The 18,756-nt window shown below is 37.4% G+C and overlaps 2 protein-coding genes across 2 annotated transcripts in view; one reads left to right on the top strand and one right to left on the bottom strand.

Annotated features, from left to right (window-relative positions):
- Positions 1-3,782, bottom strand: part of ENKUR (enkurin, TRPC channel interacting protein) — a 29,679-nt gene extending 25,897 nt beyond the window's left edge. Inside the window, exon 1 of the mRNA XM_032623137.1 lies at positions 3,191-3,782. Within this exon, the coding sequence (XP_032479028.1) occupies positions 3,191-3,267 (77 nt within the window). The 5' untranslated portion in view covers positions 3,268-3,782. The remainder of the gene's footprint in view (positions 1-3,190) is intronic.
- Positions 3,783-3,946: 164 nt separating this feature from the next.
- Positions 3,947-15,765, top strand: THNSL1 (threonine synthase like 1). Its single transcript, XM_032623136.1, has 2 exons — positions 3,947-4,163; positions 10,368-15,765. Exon 2 carries the CDS (start codon positions 10,414-10,416, stop codon positions 12,643-12,645), a length of 2,232 nt encoding a protein of 743 aa, XP_032479027.1. The 5' UTR covers positions 3,947-4,163; positions 10,368-10,413; the 3' UTR covers positions 12,646-15,765.
- The last annotated feature ends 2,991 nt before the right edge of the window (positions 15,766-18,756 follow it).

The following is an 18,756-nucleotide window of genomic DNA, read 5'->3' as shown; positions in this document are numbered from 1 at the left end:
CCACATCTTCTTTATCCATCCATTTATTGATGGACACTTAGCTTGCTTCCATCATACTTTCTTTTCAATAGCTGCATTTTATTCCATTTTCTGGATAGTGTGGTTTTATTATAAAGATCCAGAGGGTGACTTTATTAGACAACTGGCCTTACTTTCTACTTTTTATTAGATGTGGGCTATAGATTAATTATTCTAAAACTAAAGTTATCTTCAATAGACGTATCATACTTGCACTTATTTTCTTGCCAATAGTCACCACATAGTCATATTAAATCTGTAGATACACACTTCTAAAGCAGTTTATCTTAAAGAGCACACAGAGAACTACAGACCAAGAGTTGGTACAGTTTGATAATGCTTGTTTGAGATTTTTTTTATCCTAATGGGTTAGATGAACATCTGGTTAACTACTGTTCTTTGTTTTGTTTTAAATGTCAGGCCAATATTATTGCAGCACTGGTCAATTGTGTAGAATTTTGGGACCTAGACTGCTCATAGCTCACTGTTCAACAGGAAGAGGGTGCCCTTCATCCCACTTTGATTACATATATCCATTTTCTAAATTATCATTTAGCATCTGCATCTCTCATTAGGGTTTTCAATAATACATGGTTTTACTGTTAACCAACATTTTAATGTTTATCTTCCAGTTCCCCAAGGAGCCTGTAACCTCTGAGGTAAGGGAGATCACAGTGCTGTCAACTGTTGGTTCCCCCAAGGAATCCACCTCTTTGTGAAAGCTGGACGATCATTTTGCCAGTCTTGCAAAGAGCTGCAGTGAGCTTTACTGAAGCTGGGTTTATAACTCAGTGATGCAAACAAGGCTTGCAGCTTAATATATTTCTTTCTTAGCATGAATTTGTACTGCAGTAAGGGGATTGGGTAAGGGCAAGTTTGTGTTACTGTGGTGAGAAAGAATTGGTTAAATGTTTTATTATGCTCTGTTTTTTATAAATTAGTGTTTTGCATGCATGACATCTTGTCAAATTAAAAACTCATGGCTGTGCTGACAGTGTAGCCTAACTTCACCCTAATGCAATGAGTTCTTTGCCATCACATTTGGATGCCTTCTATTCCTTTCACCGTAGGTTAGTTTTTTCTCCTTACTCCTTCAGAGTAAACCAAGTTTGTGCTGTCACTCCAACATTGCCCAAGGGCAATGTTATACACTAATAGGGGTTCAGTAAGTGCCTGCCAAATGAATAAAGATTTTTCCTATAAAATTTCTTGAAAAAGTCACCTAGATGCAGTAAAGCTTTTAAATTTACCAAAAAACAAAACGCCTATTTAATAAACTATCTTAACATTCAAATACAGTATTCTATGGAAAATATAATCAGCCAGTGAGTTATACAGAGAAACTTTATCTTGTACAATATACAGGAATTTTCGACCAAAAGTCCATTCAGCAATAGTTAATTTGAACACTTCTCATAAACTCTACAACTGTACCATATCTTACTTTGAATTCCTATTTCTAACTTCTACTAGATTTTGAGAAGCTAATGAAAAACAAAATAGGGATTGGTTTGGTTAAAAACAGATACTCAAGCTTAAAAGTGGAAGGATCTGCCCTCTTGTTGAAGATGTTATGCACCCCAAGCAATTACTAGTAAAGATAATTAGATGTGAAAGACCTTAAGGATTATCTAGTTCATTTAGTTTGTTTTACAGATCAGAAAACAAATGAAAATGTATTCATGATCACAAAACCGATTAGTTGCAGAGCCTGTTTTTTTGTTTTTTATTTTTAGCCCACTGCTCTTGCAATGCGGTTTTGCCTTGGATCAGGAAAAAGAGAAAGGTAAAAGCTGCAAAAATCCTAGGAGGAATGAGATTTTCTCTATCAGTTACCTTCTTTTCTCCCCATAGAATTAAGTAAGTGCTAAGTCCCAGGAGACTAACTGGGATGTTTACTGTGTGGTTTCCTTTTCGAAATTTGGGGAATTAGAGGGGGTCCTAACAGCTACATGAAAATATTAACTCAATGACATATGTTTGGGTCTCTATCAATCCACTCTTCCTTCATCAGATCAAGAAAAGACCTTAGAGGGACTTCCCTGGTGGCACAGTGGTTAAGAATCCACCTGCCAATGCAGGGGACACAGGTTCGAGCCCTGGTCCAGGAAGATTCCACACGCTGTGGAGCAACTAAGCCCGTGTGCCACAACTACTGAGTCTGCGCTCTAGAGCCTGTGAGCCACAACTACTGAAGCCTGTCTGCTACAACTACTGAAGCCCACGCGCCTAGAACCTGTGCTCCGCAACAAGAGAAGCCACCTCAGTGAGAAGCCCACGCACAGCAACAAAGAGTAGCCCCCGCTCGCCGCAACTAGAGAAACCCTGCATGCAGTAATGAAGACCCAATGCAGTCAAAAATAATAAATTTATTTTTTAAAAAAGAAAGAGGGCTTCCCCGGTGGCGCAGTGCTTGAGAGTCTGCCTGCCGATGCTGGGGACGCGGGTTCGTGACCCGGTCCGGGAGGATCCCACGTGCCGCGGAGCGAGCGGCTGGGCCCGTGAGCCATGGCCGCTGGGCCTGCGCATCCAGAGCCTGTGCTCCGCAACGGGAGAGGCCACGGCAGTGAGAGGCCCGCGTACCGCAAAAAAAAAAAAAAAGAAAATGACAACTTGGTTTAAAAAAAAAAAAAGACCTTAGAAACTACCTCATCCATTTATTTTATTTCACCAATCAAAAAACTGAGGCTCAGAAACAAATAGGAATTTATACTTGACAATACTCTTGGGGAAAAAAAATAAGCATTATCCCTTTATACAGGGAGCAGTAGTCAGAGACAAAACAATTAACTCCTGAAACCAAGTTTCAAGTATCCTAACACAGGATAATAAAATTGTGATTTTCTCTTTTCAACAATAAGAAATTTCAGGCTATGTTGTATGCCACATCATACATGCACAATTAAATTACAAACAATCACATACGTATTAAAAGGAGGCTAACATAAGAAAACGGCCCTCTCACAGCACCAGGCCACCCTCTCTGTGAATTGTGAGATGCTAAATACTTATATTTTGCAAACTCTTATTTAAGAAGTTGTCATCCAAGGCTACTTCATTGAGACAAAAATACACGTTCTCTCGTTTTGAAAGTGATATGATGCTTATTTAATCCTGAAATGGAACAGTAATTCCCCATTTTTGTTTCAAGTGGTAATCTTTGCTTACGTACCGAGGAGGCGGGGGAGGTTCCTTCCAGTCACTGGGTATGAGGTTATAAATGCTCTCAGAAGAGCACGTTGGATCCATGGCCACCAAATGAGTCCTTAAAACTACTCAGCTTTTTTCCTCATTATACCAATATCTCCATCCCTTTCTTCATCGCTTCCCCTTTCCTCTCCTATTCTCTTGCCTTCTCAAGGAACTAAGGCTTCTCTCTTTCACACAATTCCCCTTTGACGTCTTCTTAGCTGTCCTCTCTTGAGAAGAAAATAAAATCTCTCTATTACTCTTGGGATCACTTAGCGTTGTTGACGGCGCGACTGCCTTGGAAACAGTTACTAGGCAACGGGGAAGTGGAAGGTGGCCCTGCAAACTACCTTTCCTCTCTTCCCTCTCTCCGCAGCTCCTTTTCTCTCAGAGAACTTCAACGTGAAAACCACTGTTTATATGTACCTTTGGGAGTAAAGGGGTGAAGACTGGCGTCCCCTTAAAAATGTTGCTCTTTCCTGTTTCTGTGTATTTGGAGAAAAAGATAAACTCTAGCAGAGACACGCGCGGCACCGAACCCGGCGTGCTGGCGTCGCACACTAACGTTCTTGTGCGCAGGTGCCTACCCGGTGGGGCGGGGCGAGCGGCTGAGGCCACGCTGTCGCACGTCCGACGTCCGCAGCGGGACGAGAGAGGGAGGAGCCCGAGGAGAGGAGCAGGCTCGGGTGGGTGGAGCGCGGGACGAGTCACTTACCCGGTGCTGGGCTGCTCCGGCCGTAGGCGTGGCACGAGGACGTGGAAGCCGACCTCGGCGCAGGCGCAAAGGCCGCTGTGCGGGAGCCGGGTGGGCCTAGCGAGGCCTGGGCTCAAGGTTGTGGGCCGTCCTGGGCGGGCGCCCGAGGTATCGGGTTGCAGCCCGAGGTGGCACTGGCGGCTCCCGGACGCTCCATCCCATTTCCTTTCCTTTCCCCCGTCTTCTCAGTGTGATTTTCTTGGTGAGTTATTTGAGGAGAAAGGGAAACTGTGGAAACCAGTCCGTTCCCATCGCATGCCTTTCCAGCTCCGTGCCTTCCCCTTTGCGCTGCTCGGCGGTGATCCCAGCGCTCTGTCCGCGCCCGCCTTCCAGGCTGCTTACGTCCCGGGCTCTTGCCGCCACCTGTGCGGGCGCGACCGCGCCCCGCCGTCCTCCCGGTTCACCTGTCGCGGCCCGTCCTCCCCTGGGCCACCTGCCTCGCTTTCTCCTGCACCTCGCCCCTTCTCCGCCAGTTTACCTCTTGATCGGGCCCCTCCTCTTAGGTCTTTGTTTTTTAAACGAGAAGCCTAAACCTGAAGGAGAAGCCTTTTGAACGGGCCCTTGAGTTGTTGACTTTTTTTTTTTTTTTTTTTTGGTGTCCCTTTTTGAAAACGATCTTAGAAGAGGTTTTATTCCGTTTGAACCATTTGGTCTTCCGTGAACTTACTTATTCGCGGACTTATTATGACTGCTGAAGGAAGCTCACCATCCCGAGGCTTTGAAAGACATTTTGGCAATATGGTTCTGAACCAACCTTATAGAGGCCACTCTGCCCGAAAGGGGACTAAGGATGCTCCAAGATAAGAGAAGGCCAGTTTTGGTCATCTCACTGCCAGGGCGCTCGGTGGAGGGATTAAAACAGCCTGGTGGCTTGGTTAATTTAAAAGGGTTTGCTGAATGTGTGAGTCCTTATCATCTTGGGCTCTTAGTGAATTTCATTAGACAAGAATAAATTTAGTTTTTTCTTATCCAGTTGGTCAGGTTTATATTTTTTATCCCAGGCGTTTAACAACATTTTATTTCAGATGACTGGCACCTTGTGGGTGATGCTCCTGTTCTTCACGTCGGATTTTCTGTTTTGAAACAAAAGTTTATTTGTATATGCCACTTTGCCCTTTTCCTTTCCACTTTGAGTATTTTACGTTTTTGGGTTTTTTGCTTAGCATGTATAGAGAAGAATAATGTTCTCTACATATGCTAAGATTTGAACTAAGGACTCAGAATGATAATACCGTTAAGCCAAGTGGACAGTCATTGGCCAAAGTTTATAAACTTTCTAATTAGAAGGAACGCTTTAGGACTGTTTATGTGAATCAGTTCCTAAAAGAGCCAATAAAGGCAAAGCATGATTTCTGCAGTTAGTAAGCACCCACTGGCTTTAGCTAGTCTTGACTTTCTGCTGTTACTGAATACAGTAATTTCACTGATGTCAGTATGTTTATTATGGTTTTAAAAACACTAAACAGAATTTAAGGTCTCAATGTAGTGTATTCAGTGCACCGTCTTAATGAAGTTGTTAAATCATTTGGAAAGGAACTTTTTTTCCTTTAGATACTTGGTCTGTAATTCTTCTTGCCTTTTGAAGGTATGTTTACAAAGAATGCATTTCTAATTTTTATAATTCCCTCAAAATGGCAGTCCTATTCAAGGAAATGCCTATGTTCAGTATGTCCACAGAGAATTAGTATTGGTGTACCATCAGAGGTGGTGAACTTTTTCTGTAAAGGGCTAGATAATAAGTATTTTAGGCCTTTGCAGCCCAGATGGATCCTTTCGAAACTACTCAGCTCTACCATAATAGCTCAAAAGCAGCCAAAGACAATATTTAACAAATGAAAAAAATGAATGAGCAAAGTTTTGTTCCCATGAAACTTAATTTACAAAAATAGGGGTGGGCCAGATTTGGCCTGTGGGTTGTAGTTTGCACAGACCCCTTATATGAATGAATGGTTGTACATACAAATTAGGTTTTTTCGCTAAGTATTATTTTAATCTACTTAAATGAATAAAATGGGCAGAGGTGGGACTATAAATAGGACAATTGGGAGGAAAATAAACCCTTTCTAAAGACATATTCTTTACAATATTTTTCTAAGTTATAGAATTGCAAAGGGTACTTAAAGAGGCTTTTGAATTAGATACGCAAGACCTTAAAGATATCTAACAGCATAAGACTACCAACAGGAAAGGCTTAGGCAGCTTGATTCTAAGATAAAGGCAAAGATGAGTGGTGAACTTGGAAAATGCTTTGATTGTAAGACCCCTGTGATTACCACATGGCACTGAAGTGTGGTCCTTCCTCCTCGCTGTTTCAGTCAGCTGACTGACTGAAGGCTTGTTAAGAGGATTTTTACTTAGTAGTCAGAAGCAGCAAAGCTTCTAACCTTCTGCGGGTTAGTTTATATCCTAATATATTTGCATTTTTTTCGTATTACTTATGGGAAAACAATTTATTGTAAAAATGCAGTAATTTTTTAAGAATTTTTAAAAAACCTTAGAATGTCTTTCTTCATAAAATAGTGGACTAGATTTAGTCATCCTTAGAAATTATTAATAGATTGTATTAAAACAGGATGACAAGTATAATCATGGCATAAATATTTTCAAAAGTTCATTGAACTGTAGCCAGTTCTCATCATGAAATAATTTTTGAAGTGCTACACCTTATTTTGGGAGAGTAATAACAAATATTTTAAATGGGTAACAAATGCTAAATCATTTTCACTAAATAGATTTTGACAATTTCCCAGAAGTATTCTAGGTAATTTTATAATGGAATTGAAAATTTCTGGACTATTTTGGAAGTAAAAATAATGGGTTTAATATGATTTTGGCTGATTATCAATCATCTAGTGGTAAATGTAGGAAAATATCACTGTAAATAGTTTCCTGAAAACTAATATGTATTTCTGTTTTCAAAGTGTATAACTTTGTTATCATTCTTAGGAAATAATTTAAAAACCTTTTAAAAAGTGGTTTCTGTACTTTTTTCCTTGAATTCTTCAGTTTTGATCAGCTTGCCACAGTAAAATTGTTAAATTTCATACTTCGAGGTCACACAGTACTTAAATTAATAGGTACATGTGGACATTCTGTTTTTTAAAGTTCTTGCTATGATACTGACACATCACTGCCTTTCCATTTATCTGTTTGAATGGCAAGTGTCTTTCATGTCAAAAAAGTGTCCATTGGAACTAGTGGATCAAAAAACTCCACTGTAAGTGATAAGAAAACCTATTTAAAAATTATTAATGTATAATGGAGTGGTATATATCTTCTATCCCCTGAGAAATTAGAGAGTTTACAAAAATATTTTTTGTGTAGAACTTGGCTCTACAAAAAATATTTCAGAACATCAATGATTCAGTAAAACCTGAGTACTTAATGATCAAGAGATTTAGTCTTTAAGTACTGTTTTTGTTTCTTGACTCTTATGTGATTGACTTGCATTTAATTTGAAATAGTTTTGTTCTTTGGCTGAAGAAAAATTGCCTATTCATAACCCCTTTACTGAAAAACGTATTAAAATATAAGTAAATGAAAAAGTCTAATAGCATGGTTTTGAATCATAAAGGAAAATGATATGCAGTTGGTCCTCACTTTTCACAAGTTCTATATTTGTGAATTCTACTCACTAAAATTTATTTATAACCCAAAATTAATACTTGTAGCACTTTTGCAATCATTCATGGTCATGTGCACAGTGGTGAAAAATTCGAGTCATGAGATATGCATTCCAAGCTGGAGTTAAACAAGGTGATGCTCTGCCTTCTTGTTTCAGCTCCTACTATAAACAAGTGTCTTTTGAATTCTATTTAAGTGCCACATTTTTTGCATTTTTGTGCTTCTAGCTGGTGATTTTGCTGGTTAAAATGGCCCCCAAGCAGAGCACTGAAGTGCTACTCGTGTTCCTAAGGCACTAAGGCCACGATGTCCCTTACAGAGAAAATGTGTGTGTTAGATAAGTTTCCTTCAGGTGTGTGTTAAAGGCTGAGTTCAATGGTAATGAATCACTATGTATATATATTAAATAAGATGTCTTTAAGCAGAAACACACATAAAACATTACGTATTGATTGGTTGGCAAAAATGTTGTGACCAGAGGCTCACAGGAACCTAACCCTGTATTTCCCCTAGGAGCAATGGTTCAATATTCACTAATTCATATTCATGGTGACATGATAGAATATAACTACCATGAATAATGAAAATTGACTATATTACCTCTTAAGTAAAAATGCAGTTTCCAGATAAAAGTTACATGCTGTGGGCATTATTCCATCTTCTCTTGTCTTTTGGTTGGCTTACAGTGAATGTTGAAACCCTAAAATGAGTTTGTGGCTAAATGTTACAAAATTTAGTATGTAGCTTCTTTAATTTTCTTTAAAAATGATAATGTTAGAGCAATTAATACCTGCCTTCTGCTAGTTTCAGGAAGATTTTTATGGTGAAGTAATACTGATACAGAATTAATAAGTTGAACTGTCACAATTTTCTACTTTGAATTCATATAAAACAAAGGAAGAATAAGGTTACAGAAGATAAGGTGAAGTTAACATGCATAATGTCTGTGTTACAGTCTTCTGCTTTTAATGGAGTTGACGTTAAGCATTGTAGCAACCAACATAAAGTGGAAAATATCAGATAAAAGATTTAATGCCCATAAAAACAAACCAGCTACTCAGGTAATACACAATTATTACCAATATAGACCTCAGAAAGTTATGCATTGGGAACTAACAAAGAAGACACTCTGTGATGTTATAAGCAAAAGCCACCTGAATAGGAAGTTAATCAGGCTGTTTTATACAGTGTCCTCAAAATAATGTGGTAACGAAGAGTTCCAGAATAAAAGTAGTTTAATAAAAGAAATTGCTGATAGGGTTCAAGTGTACAGTTCTCTGATCCTTGGCTTGTTTCAGGGAAAGGATTAGACTGTGCTTGACAGAACAGTTCTTGATCCACGGATGAGTACCCGTTTTCTCTGAAGGTTTATAAACAAACCAAACCATAAAAAAATATGCCTAGCTTTGTGCCTAGATATTCTGATTGAATTTATATGTTTTTAGTCTATTGTCATTGAGTGACAGTGGTTAATATTACTATATAAATGGTCTTATGTGCCAACCACCATGCTATATGCTTTGAATTTATTATAAAATCATTTAAATAGCCAAGAGGTACCCATGTGTGGCAGACACTGTGCTTTTTACAGGAGATATTATTGCATCTAAATCATGTAGTGATTCAGATACTCATTTCATAGCCTCAGTCCACTGATCACTAAACATACAGTTAAATCATTGAAAGTTTTAGGTGTCGTGTGAAAGATTTATATTTATCATTTGGTTATGTTGTCTTGTATATTGCTTTGTGGCAGAACTTCGGTACTGTCTAGTAAAACTTTTTTTTTTAAGTAAAATTTGACCTGTCTTGCATACATTTGTGTTTTAATGGTGAGTAATTTCCAAAGACAGGGATTTGACCAGTATGGGGAATTACAGAGCTTCTCCGGATGCCAGAATAAGTTTGTCCTCTTATCATTGGAAACATTCCTGAGTTTTTTTGCTATCACTCTGGAGTCTGGAATTTGAGTTAAGTCTCTCCAATGATGATGTTTATAGGACAGAAATTAAAGTGATGGTCCCATGCAGAGAAGGTTATAGATATGTAGCCTTTGACTTTGCTGCTGATTATCAATTTTTCTTAAGTATTTGCATAATGTTATATCTTTCACTAGCTTTTTTTAAGGACTTCAACATGAAAAAGATGTAAGAATGATTCTTAACAGTATGCATGTAAAAGGCATGTAAGAAAGAAAATGTCATACCTTTGCCCTATAGTTTGGAAAATTATTTAAGCATCTTATTTATTTTTATAAGCAAATATTTTATTCTGGTTTCTTGTGAATTCTTTGACTAAGAAATTTATGAGTAACATGATAATCTCTCAACATTTTCATATAAACTAAAGAGAAATTAAATATAAAGAGTATTGTTCAGCTTTTTGTTCAGCAAGTAAATAGCATTCCAACTCCAAATAATCCTTATTTACATGGGTTATAAACCATGAGACAATTTTCATTATAGGAAAATAAATACTAATTTGATTTAGTATCTTTTTGAAAAAGCATCTATGATACGGCATTTTCTGAATAAAGTGTTGCTCATAGTTACAAATTGTTAAAGTTTGGATTACTCAATGTCTTGAGACTTGAAAAGATTGTTAAAAGGATAATATGAAATAAATGAGAATTTGGGTTCAAATACTTTTTTAAATATCCCATAAATTTGGAAGAATGTTAAACAGTGTATGTACTGTGGGCGTGGTTATACTTAATCCTATTGGGATAGTCTTTTGAAATTAGTAACCAAATGTCTTTTTTGTTTGTTTTTATGTTTGAAAGGGCCAAAGCCAGTTTTTAGGTTGGCTTGCGCAGAAAAGTGAAGAGAATGCTCCACTTTAACCGATGTCAGCATCTGAAACAAATAGCTCAGAAATGCTTTTCTAGTACACATGTGAAAACGGATAAACATGCACAGCTATTTCTTTCAAGAACCTTTGCACTTGCAGAATTAAGGAAGTCATGGCACTCAATCTACTCTCTTGTTGGAGACAAAAATATTATCCTGATGGGACCACCCGGTGCTGGGAAAACAACAGTAGGCAGAATAATAGGTCAGAAACTAGGTTGTTGTGTCATAGATGTGGATGATGATATCCTTGAAAAAACCTGGAATATGAGTGTGTCTGAAAAATTGCAGGATGTTGGTAATGAGCAATTTTTAGAAGAGGAAGGAAAAGCTGTGTTAAACTTCTCTGCATCTGGAAGTGTGATTTCCCTTACTGGGTCCAATCCACTGCACGAAGCTAGCATGCGGCATCTGAAGAAAAATGGAATAATTGTTTATCTGGATGTACCTCCAATAGATATAGTTAGTCGTCTAAAATTAATGAAAATAGATAGGATTGTAGGTCAGAATTCTGGAACATCTGTGAAAGACTTACTTAAGTTTAGAAGACAGTATTATAAGAAGTGGTACGATACTCGTGTTTTATGTGAAAATGGGGCTTCCCCGGAGGAGGTAGCTGACAAAGTGCTGAATGCAGTTAAAAGATACCAAGATGTGGACTCAGAAACATTCATTTCCACAAGACACATTTGGCCTAAAGACTGTGAACAGAAGGTCCCAACGAAATTCTTCAGTGAAGCTGTGACTGAGGGGTTAGCTCCTGATGGTGGACTTTTTGTTCCTGAGAAGGAGTTTCCAAAATTAAACTTTGGGGAGTGGAAAAGCCTCGTAGGAGCAACGTACATAGAAAGAGCACAAATACTCTTGGAAAAATGTATACATCCTGCTGACATACCTGCTTCCAGGTTGGGAGAAATGATTGAAACTGCTTATGGGGAAAACTTTGCCTGCTCAAAAATTGCCCCTGTCAGGCACCTGTCAGGCAACCAGTTCATCCTGGAGTTGTTCCATGGACCAACGGGATCATTTAAAGATTTGTCTTTACAGCTCATGCCCCATCTTTTTGCACACTGTATTCCACCAAGTTGTAATTACATGATACTTGTAGCCACCTCAGGAGACACCGGGAGTGCAGTCTTAAATGGCTTTAGTCGTCTTAGTAAGAATGACAAGCAAAGAATAGCTGTGGCCACATTTTTTCCTGAGGATGGAGTAAGTGATTTTCAAAAAGCACAAATAATTGGCAGTCAGAACGAAAATGGATGGGCAGTAGGTGTCACGTCAGATTTTGATTTTTGCCAGACATCTATAAAAAGGATTTTTCAAGATTCTGATTTTACTGGCTTTCTTACTGTGGAATATGGAACAGTGTTAAGTTCAGCTAATTCCATAAACTGGGGCCGACTGCTTCCCCAAGTAGTTTATCATGCTTCTGCATACCTTGATCTCGTTAGCCAAGGGTTTATTTCTTTTGGAAGCCCAGTCGATGTGTGTATTCCCACAGGAAACTTTGGTAACATTTTAGCAGCAGTGTATGCCAAAACCATGGGAATCCCTATTCGAAAATTTATTTGTGCTTCTAATCAGAACCATGTTTTGACTGATTTTATAAAAACAGGACATTATGATCTAAGGGAAAGAAAATTAGCACAAACCTTTTCACCAGCAATTGATATTCTCAAATCTTCAAACCTGGAGCGACATTTACACTTGATGGCTAATAAAGATGGACAATTAATGACAAGATTATTTAATCAATTAGAAGAGCAGCATCACTTCCAGATAGAAAAGATTCTAGTTGAGAAAATTCAGCAGGATTTTGTAGCTGACTGGTGCTCTGAGGGAGAGTGCCTAGCAGCTATTCACTCTACCTACAATACTTCCGGGTATATTTTGGATCCACACACTGCTGTTGCAAAAGTAGTTGCAGACAGAATGCAAGATAAAACCTGCCCAGTGATCGTCTCATCTACAGCTCATTACTCAAAGTTTGCACCTGCTATCATGCAGGCTTTAAAGATCAAAGAAATCAGTCAGACTTCATCAAGTCAGGTTTATTTACTGAGTTCATACAATGCATTACCTCCACCTCATGAGGCTTTATTGGAGAGAACAAAACAGCAAGGGAACATGGAGTGCCAGGTCTGTGCAGCTGATGTGAATGTCCTGAAGAGTCACGTGGAAAAACTGGCACAAAATCACTTCATATAGAAGTTTTCTGAGTTAAAAAAAATGTTCTGGTGATAAGCATGCAATAATTGATCACAAAAGTAGATTTGGAATACAAATGACATTTTGTTTTTTATGTTAATATGTATGTCTATATGTAGATCTGTTATCTTTCAGAATTTCAATAGCCTAATCTCTAGATCTGAACATTATACCTACACATGCTCCTTGGATCCTTAATCTGGAAGTGACAGAAAGGTAGCATAGTACACAGACCCTTGTGCTGTGCTTTGCACTCATGAGGGATATATCAGTTTCTACTCCCTCACCCCCACTTTTAAGCAGACCAAAATGTCTGGCGTTCAATCTGGCAATTAAAATATTTAAGCATAGTTGTTCCGTAGTACATCTGTAACCATTACCAGTTCTCTATTGAATAGAAAGATAATTTACCACTCTAATGGTAACTTCTGTGGAGGAAGTAGTAAGCTCATCTATTAAGAAAGGGCTAGTAGTGTTTTTGACTCTCCATTTCGGACTTGTAATTAATTATGTGTATTCTACGCCACCCAGATTAGATAAGTGCTCTGGCCTTCACTCCCCTTAAGATATGTAGAGTTACGGTGATGTAGTTTGAAAACCAAGACACAAGATTTAAATCCACAATGTAATAATCCACAGAACTACTTAGTAGTGGATACGGAAATAAAATTGTGTATCTATTTCAAGAGAAAAGCTTTCCAAAATTCAGAGTATTTGAATAGTCTTCATGGAAGTATGTTTATAGTTCTACCAGTTTTCCTGTATTATTTGGACTCCATTCCTATATAATTTGTCTATGGTCTCTTTTCAATGAACATTGTCTTTTTTGGTAACTAAAATCACATACAGTTGATGCACATATTTAGTTTTTCCTTCTTTGTAGTAACAGTACATTATAAACGTGATTTACATTTGTGAATTTCCTGGATGCTTTATTTCTGAATTAAAGATTATCAGTGAAAGGACCTATTAGTGTAATGGACTACTCTCAACCACAAGATGGCATTCCTAACATAATTTGTCTTTGCTGATAACATTCTGCTTCATTTTCTGGGAAAACTACCTCCATAAACATAAGTTGTCAAGAAAAAATTGTAATCGTTCAATGAGCCGAAGCAATCTGTTTAAAAAATTAAACTAATTATGTTAACTTTGGATCTATGGCTTCTAAAATGTACATTTTAAAACCAAAACTTGAAAACTAAGAGCCGTTACAAGAAAATAATGGAAGATTCAAAGTTTACTTATTCACGTAGGTCTTAGTTATTTTATCATTTGCTTGTAAGGATATTTGTTTCAGTAAATGATATGTTTAGAAAACGCATGTAAATTTTCCTGTGTGTATGAGAATGCACTATTTTTCTGAAAGTGGGAGGGACAGTGTTTAAAAAAATGACATGGGGCTTCCCTGGTGGTGCAGTGGTTAAGAATCCACCTGCCAATGCAGGGGACACGGGTTCGAGCCCTGTTCCGGGAAGATCCCACATGCTGCGGAGCAACTAAGCCCGTACGCCACAACTACTGAGCCTGCGTTCTAGAGCCCGCGAGCCAAAACTACTGAGCCCGCGAGCCACAACTGCTGAAGCCCGTGCGCCTAGAACCCGTGCTCCACAAAAGAAGCCACTGCAATGAAAAGCCCGTGCACTGCAACGAAGAGTAGCCTCCACTCGCCGCAACTAGAGAAAGCCCGCGCAACAAAGACCTAACACAGCCAAAAATGAATAAATAAAATTATTAAAAAAAAAAGACATGATTTTTGCCCACAAGAACTGTAATTAAGGAGACAACATGTAAAATTAAATCATGTATTGATACAACACAGAAGAGTTACTGCAAGTTAGGTCATGAGTAAGTGAAAAATGATACAGTCAAGAGCTGTAGGATTACCATGGACCAGTCAGAAAAGGCTTCACAGAGGACATAGAAACAGAGGTAAGTCCTGAAGGATGGCAAGATTTTCTAGGTGAAAAGGAAGGGGAAATACATTTTAGGCAGACAAAGGAAATAGGGATGGTGAGTTGTTCAAGAGGGTACCTGCCTTTATCTGTGGTTGGTTTTGTTCTCTGTCCAAAACTTACTTCATGCCTTCACTTTTTCTTAAAACCAACTCTAGCCCTTCCCTCTCAGCTAAAAACCTTGCCTCAGTCAAGAGGAACAAGCCAGCAGTGAAGACATGCTTTCCCACCACCAAATGTCTGAATCTGCTGTACCTGTTTCTCTCCTCGCCTGCCTCCCGCTGGGTTGAATTGGGTGGTATTCCTTCAGGTGTGTCTTGGCTTCTGTTCCCGTCAGGGCGCTCACATCACTTGCTTCATCAGTTCTCTCCTCTGCTGTTTCTTCAACCTCCCCCCTCTGATGGAACCTTTCTTTCTATGCCATTCAGATGCTCTGTTTTCATATCTTATAAAGCATAAGAGCAAAACAAAACTCTAAACATCCACATTTCCCCCCATCTACTCTTTTATTTCTTTACGTTCCATTCAAGACCAAGCCTTCAAAAAGAGTTGTCTGCATATATGGTCTCCACTTTCTTACCTCTCATTTTCTCCAGCGTATGTAAAGTACACTTACAGTTTAAGGAGGAATAATAAACAACCATGTGCCCCACACCTTGCTTTATGAATAGACCATTCCTCATCTGTGACACCCACTGTGGCTCCTCTTTGATTACATTTACTTCTCTCCCTCAGAGGTAACCACTATCCTAAATTTTCTCTTCATCATTCCCTTGTTTGTATTACAATTCTGCACTGTTTAGTTTTGCCTCTTTTTAAATTTATGTAAATGGAATCATACTATATATATTCTTCCATGACGTTTTATTTAAAAACTTTAAAATTCATCCATGCAGATGAGTGAAACCATAGTTCATTAATTTTTATTACTGTATAATATCCTATAGTATGAATACCATAATCTATCCATTTGCCAGTTAGTGGACATTTAGATTGTCTAATATTTATATGTTCTTGTATCCAATAGGTATACTGTTTTGTAAAGTTGTGTTGAAGGCTAGTGAAAATGGACTTCCAAACATTTGTGATTCCTTCTAATGTTGTAAAAATCAATTTCATATCTTGGCTGTATTAAAATAAAAATGTATGGTCTGTTTATGATATGAAAAATTATTATCAGTTCTTAGGCTATGGTTATAATTTCTACCTTATCTTTGAAATTATTTTACCACGTCAAAAAATATAATGAACTTGTAAGATTTTTGAGAAAAAAGAAAGGAGATTTTTAAATTACATGTTAATGAAAATTGTAAAATATTTTTTCATCAAAATCGAGTTTAGAAGGTAATAAATTGTTCTCTTTGAAGTTTTTGTTAGATTTTAATAGCAACTCACTTTCAAAAACAATCACAGCAAATACTGTTTCTCTCAATCCATTAAAAATTGCCATTTTTCAAAATGGAAACTTTAAAATAGATATTCCAGAGCTCATAAGAAATGCTAAAATAAGAAAAAAATGCTAGGAATCACTTTGAACAGAAGTTAAAAACATTTTTAAACAACAACAAAAACTCTTTTTGGCACTCTTTAAGGCACAAATATCAATGCACGTTGATGTTTAAATCACTCAACTTTATTTCAGATTAAACTAGGCTTGCTTGTATTCATGGCAACATTAAACTTTAATTTATAACTATATGCCCAGCAATAGGTTTTCTTTTGAAGCCACATAAAAAAATACTGCTTGGGGTATACTTGACAGCACACACCCCAGATTTGCAATCCATGTTGTAGTATATCATTTTCTTTAAAATTAGAGAACTTCTAGGTTTTCAATATTTTTAAAAAATATTTATTTAGGCTGTGCCAGCTCTTAGTTGCGGCACGTGGGACCTAGTTCCCCGACCAGGTATCCAACCCAGCCCCCTGCACTGGGAGCGCGAAGTCTCACCCATTGGCGTGCCAGGGAAGCCCCTCAATGTTTTGTTTGCAGCACTTACTATCTCATGTTCTCATTGAGTCATTCACTTGCTTTCTGTGCTGCTGCTGGTCTTTTCATCTGATATTTTTGTCCATTTATGACTTACTTTTTTAATGACTTTACTGCCACTTTAGTGGTCCCCAAAAGCAATTCAATGATGTGACCTGGGTATTGTTTCTGGTGCCAACCTCTAAAGTTGATTCTCTGGTTTTCTGGAGATTCTTTGGTCCATTTATTATCTTTTAATAAATTTATTTTAATTTAAGCTTAAACTTGTTCGGAGTAACTTCTGTTATTTGCAATAACAACCCTGCTTAATACAGTTCTAAGTGATGATTACAAGTAAAATTAGTGAGATTGGCACCAAGTGATATAGAGTAAACATTTTGAGCTGGGCAAAAATAAGTTAAAGCATTCGGTGGAAATTGACTGGCTATATACAGGAAAGAGTATTGTATATTTTATTATTATTTGTAATTTTGTGTTCTACATTGTTTAATCAGTAAAAGTCTTAATAAACTTATGTATACACACACACATTTTTCAGAGAGCCAATTATTACTACCACACTGAATATATGGCAAACACATGACTTCACCTTTCTAAAATCTTAAAATTTTGGAATTGCAAAACATTTAACCCATGGGTTTTGCATAATGAATTGTTAACTTGTTCATTTTAGCACAACACAGTTTCCTAATCTAACAGAAAAGATAATGCAAGAAAATAGCATTTCTACTGGATCAAGTGGCCTGGTTAAAATGATTTGACATCCTGGTTTGACAAGATTGGAGATTATTCATATTTGTCTTGAATTTTACAAAGTTCAAATCAAACAGCAGAAGTTTTCAGAAAATAATTTTACTTGCCCTCGATATTACCTTTTTTTCTGGGACTATCTCTCCAATCTGTTTGAGATTTTAAATATAATTGGCTGACATAATATTTAAACAACTGCCAAATCAACATGGGTCATTACCAGAAAAAACATCATTTCTTGTAAATTCCACATCTGTTTAGGGTTCTTCTCTATTAAAGTAATGTAACTTAATCCTAAAAGATCTGAAAAGCTTATTTATTCACAGCATTCTGTATACTTTCCAGAAAAAGAGTCAAGTCAAAAGGTACCCCCTTTTCCCTTCAGTGTTGTAGCCTACTATGAAGAAACAGAACATCTTTCTCTTGAGAAAAGTTGAGTATAATAATATTTTACTGGCAAAAGAAAGAAGGAAAATATTAGTTTAAATTGGGTCAAGAGCATAAAATTTCTACTGGCCGAAAGTCATACCAAAATGAAATGAAATTTTAAGGAGAAAACAATCAAAGCTAAAATATCCTTTAAAATATGCAGGTCATTCTTATCAAAGAGGAAAAAAATACACATAGGAGCTTTATAACTTTGAAAATGATTACACATAAATCATTTGATTTTCCCAAGACCTCAGAAAGGGACATAATGCCTTGATGCAGTCACCACAGTGAGAAGTCCAGAAATTAAATTTTGCTCAGGTACACAAAGTTGATCAGATTTAGCGATTTTTATCTTCCACTAATCACACTTATAGAAGAATAAACATAAACTAAAATGTACATTTATTGATTTATAATGGTTGATATATCTTTCCAGTGACCACATATTTGGTCTTCTCCACCTAAGACTCCCCATCCCTTTTAAGAAGATACTGTGGAAATAGTTTATTTGGTAAATATGAAGTCAAACCAAAGAGAGAAGGATCGTTTTCAGGGATGTTTCACTCACAATGAACTGTAGTTATCCCACAATATAGAATACCTCTTGAGTGAACAGAATATTCTTACCTGTTTGACTCAAGGTCGTTCTTCTCTGGACAGTGTTAAATATACACTGCTAACTCTTGATCTTTGTATCATCATCCTTCCAGGTCACACACTTTGAGTCAACATGTTCCTTTTTCAGATTTGTAACAAAACAAAACATCATAGTTTCAGTCCTTGGGAAGCTTATGGAGAACTTAGGCAAGTAATTCAACTTATTACAAGATCATATGATATATATTATGATCAGAACCAGCCAGAAACATGGTGGACCCTGAGAAAGCTAGTTAGATATTTGGTTCCCCTTCAAACTGATGTTCTTTAAGCATTTGTTCCACTTTCCTTTTGGGGAGAGACCACAGTTTTTGCACAGACCCCCCA

Source organism: Phocoena sinus, chromosome 2, assembly GCF_008692025.1.
Source record: "Phocoena sinus isolate mPhoSin1 chromosome 2, mPhoSin1.pri, whole genome shotgun sequence".
Lineage (NCBI taxonomy): Eukaryota > Metazoa > Chordata > Mammalia > Artiodactyla > Phocoenidae > Phocoena > Phocoena sinus.
This window is presented reverse-complemented; position numbering and strand designations above follow the sequence as displayed.

Coding starts and splice junctions, on each gene's coding strand:
- THNSL1 (XM_032623136.1), top strand. CDS start 10,414: ATGCTCCACTTTAACCGATGTCAGCATCTGAAACAAATAGCTCAGAAA.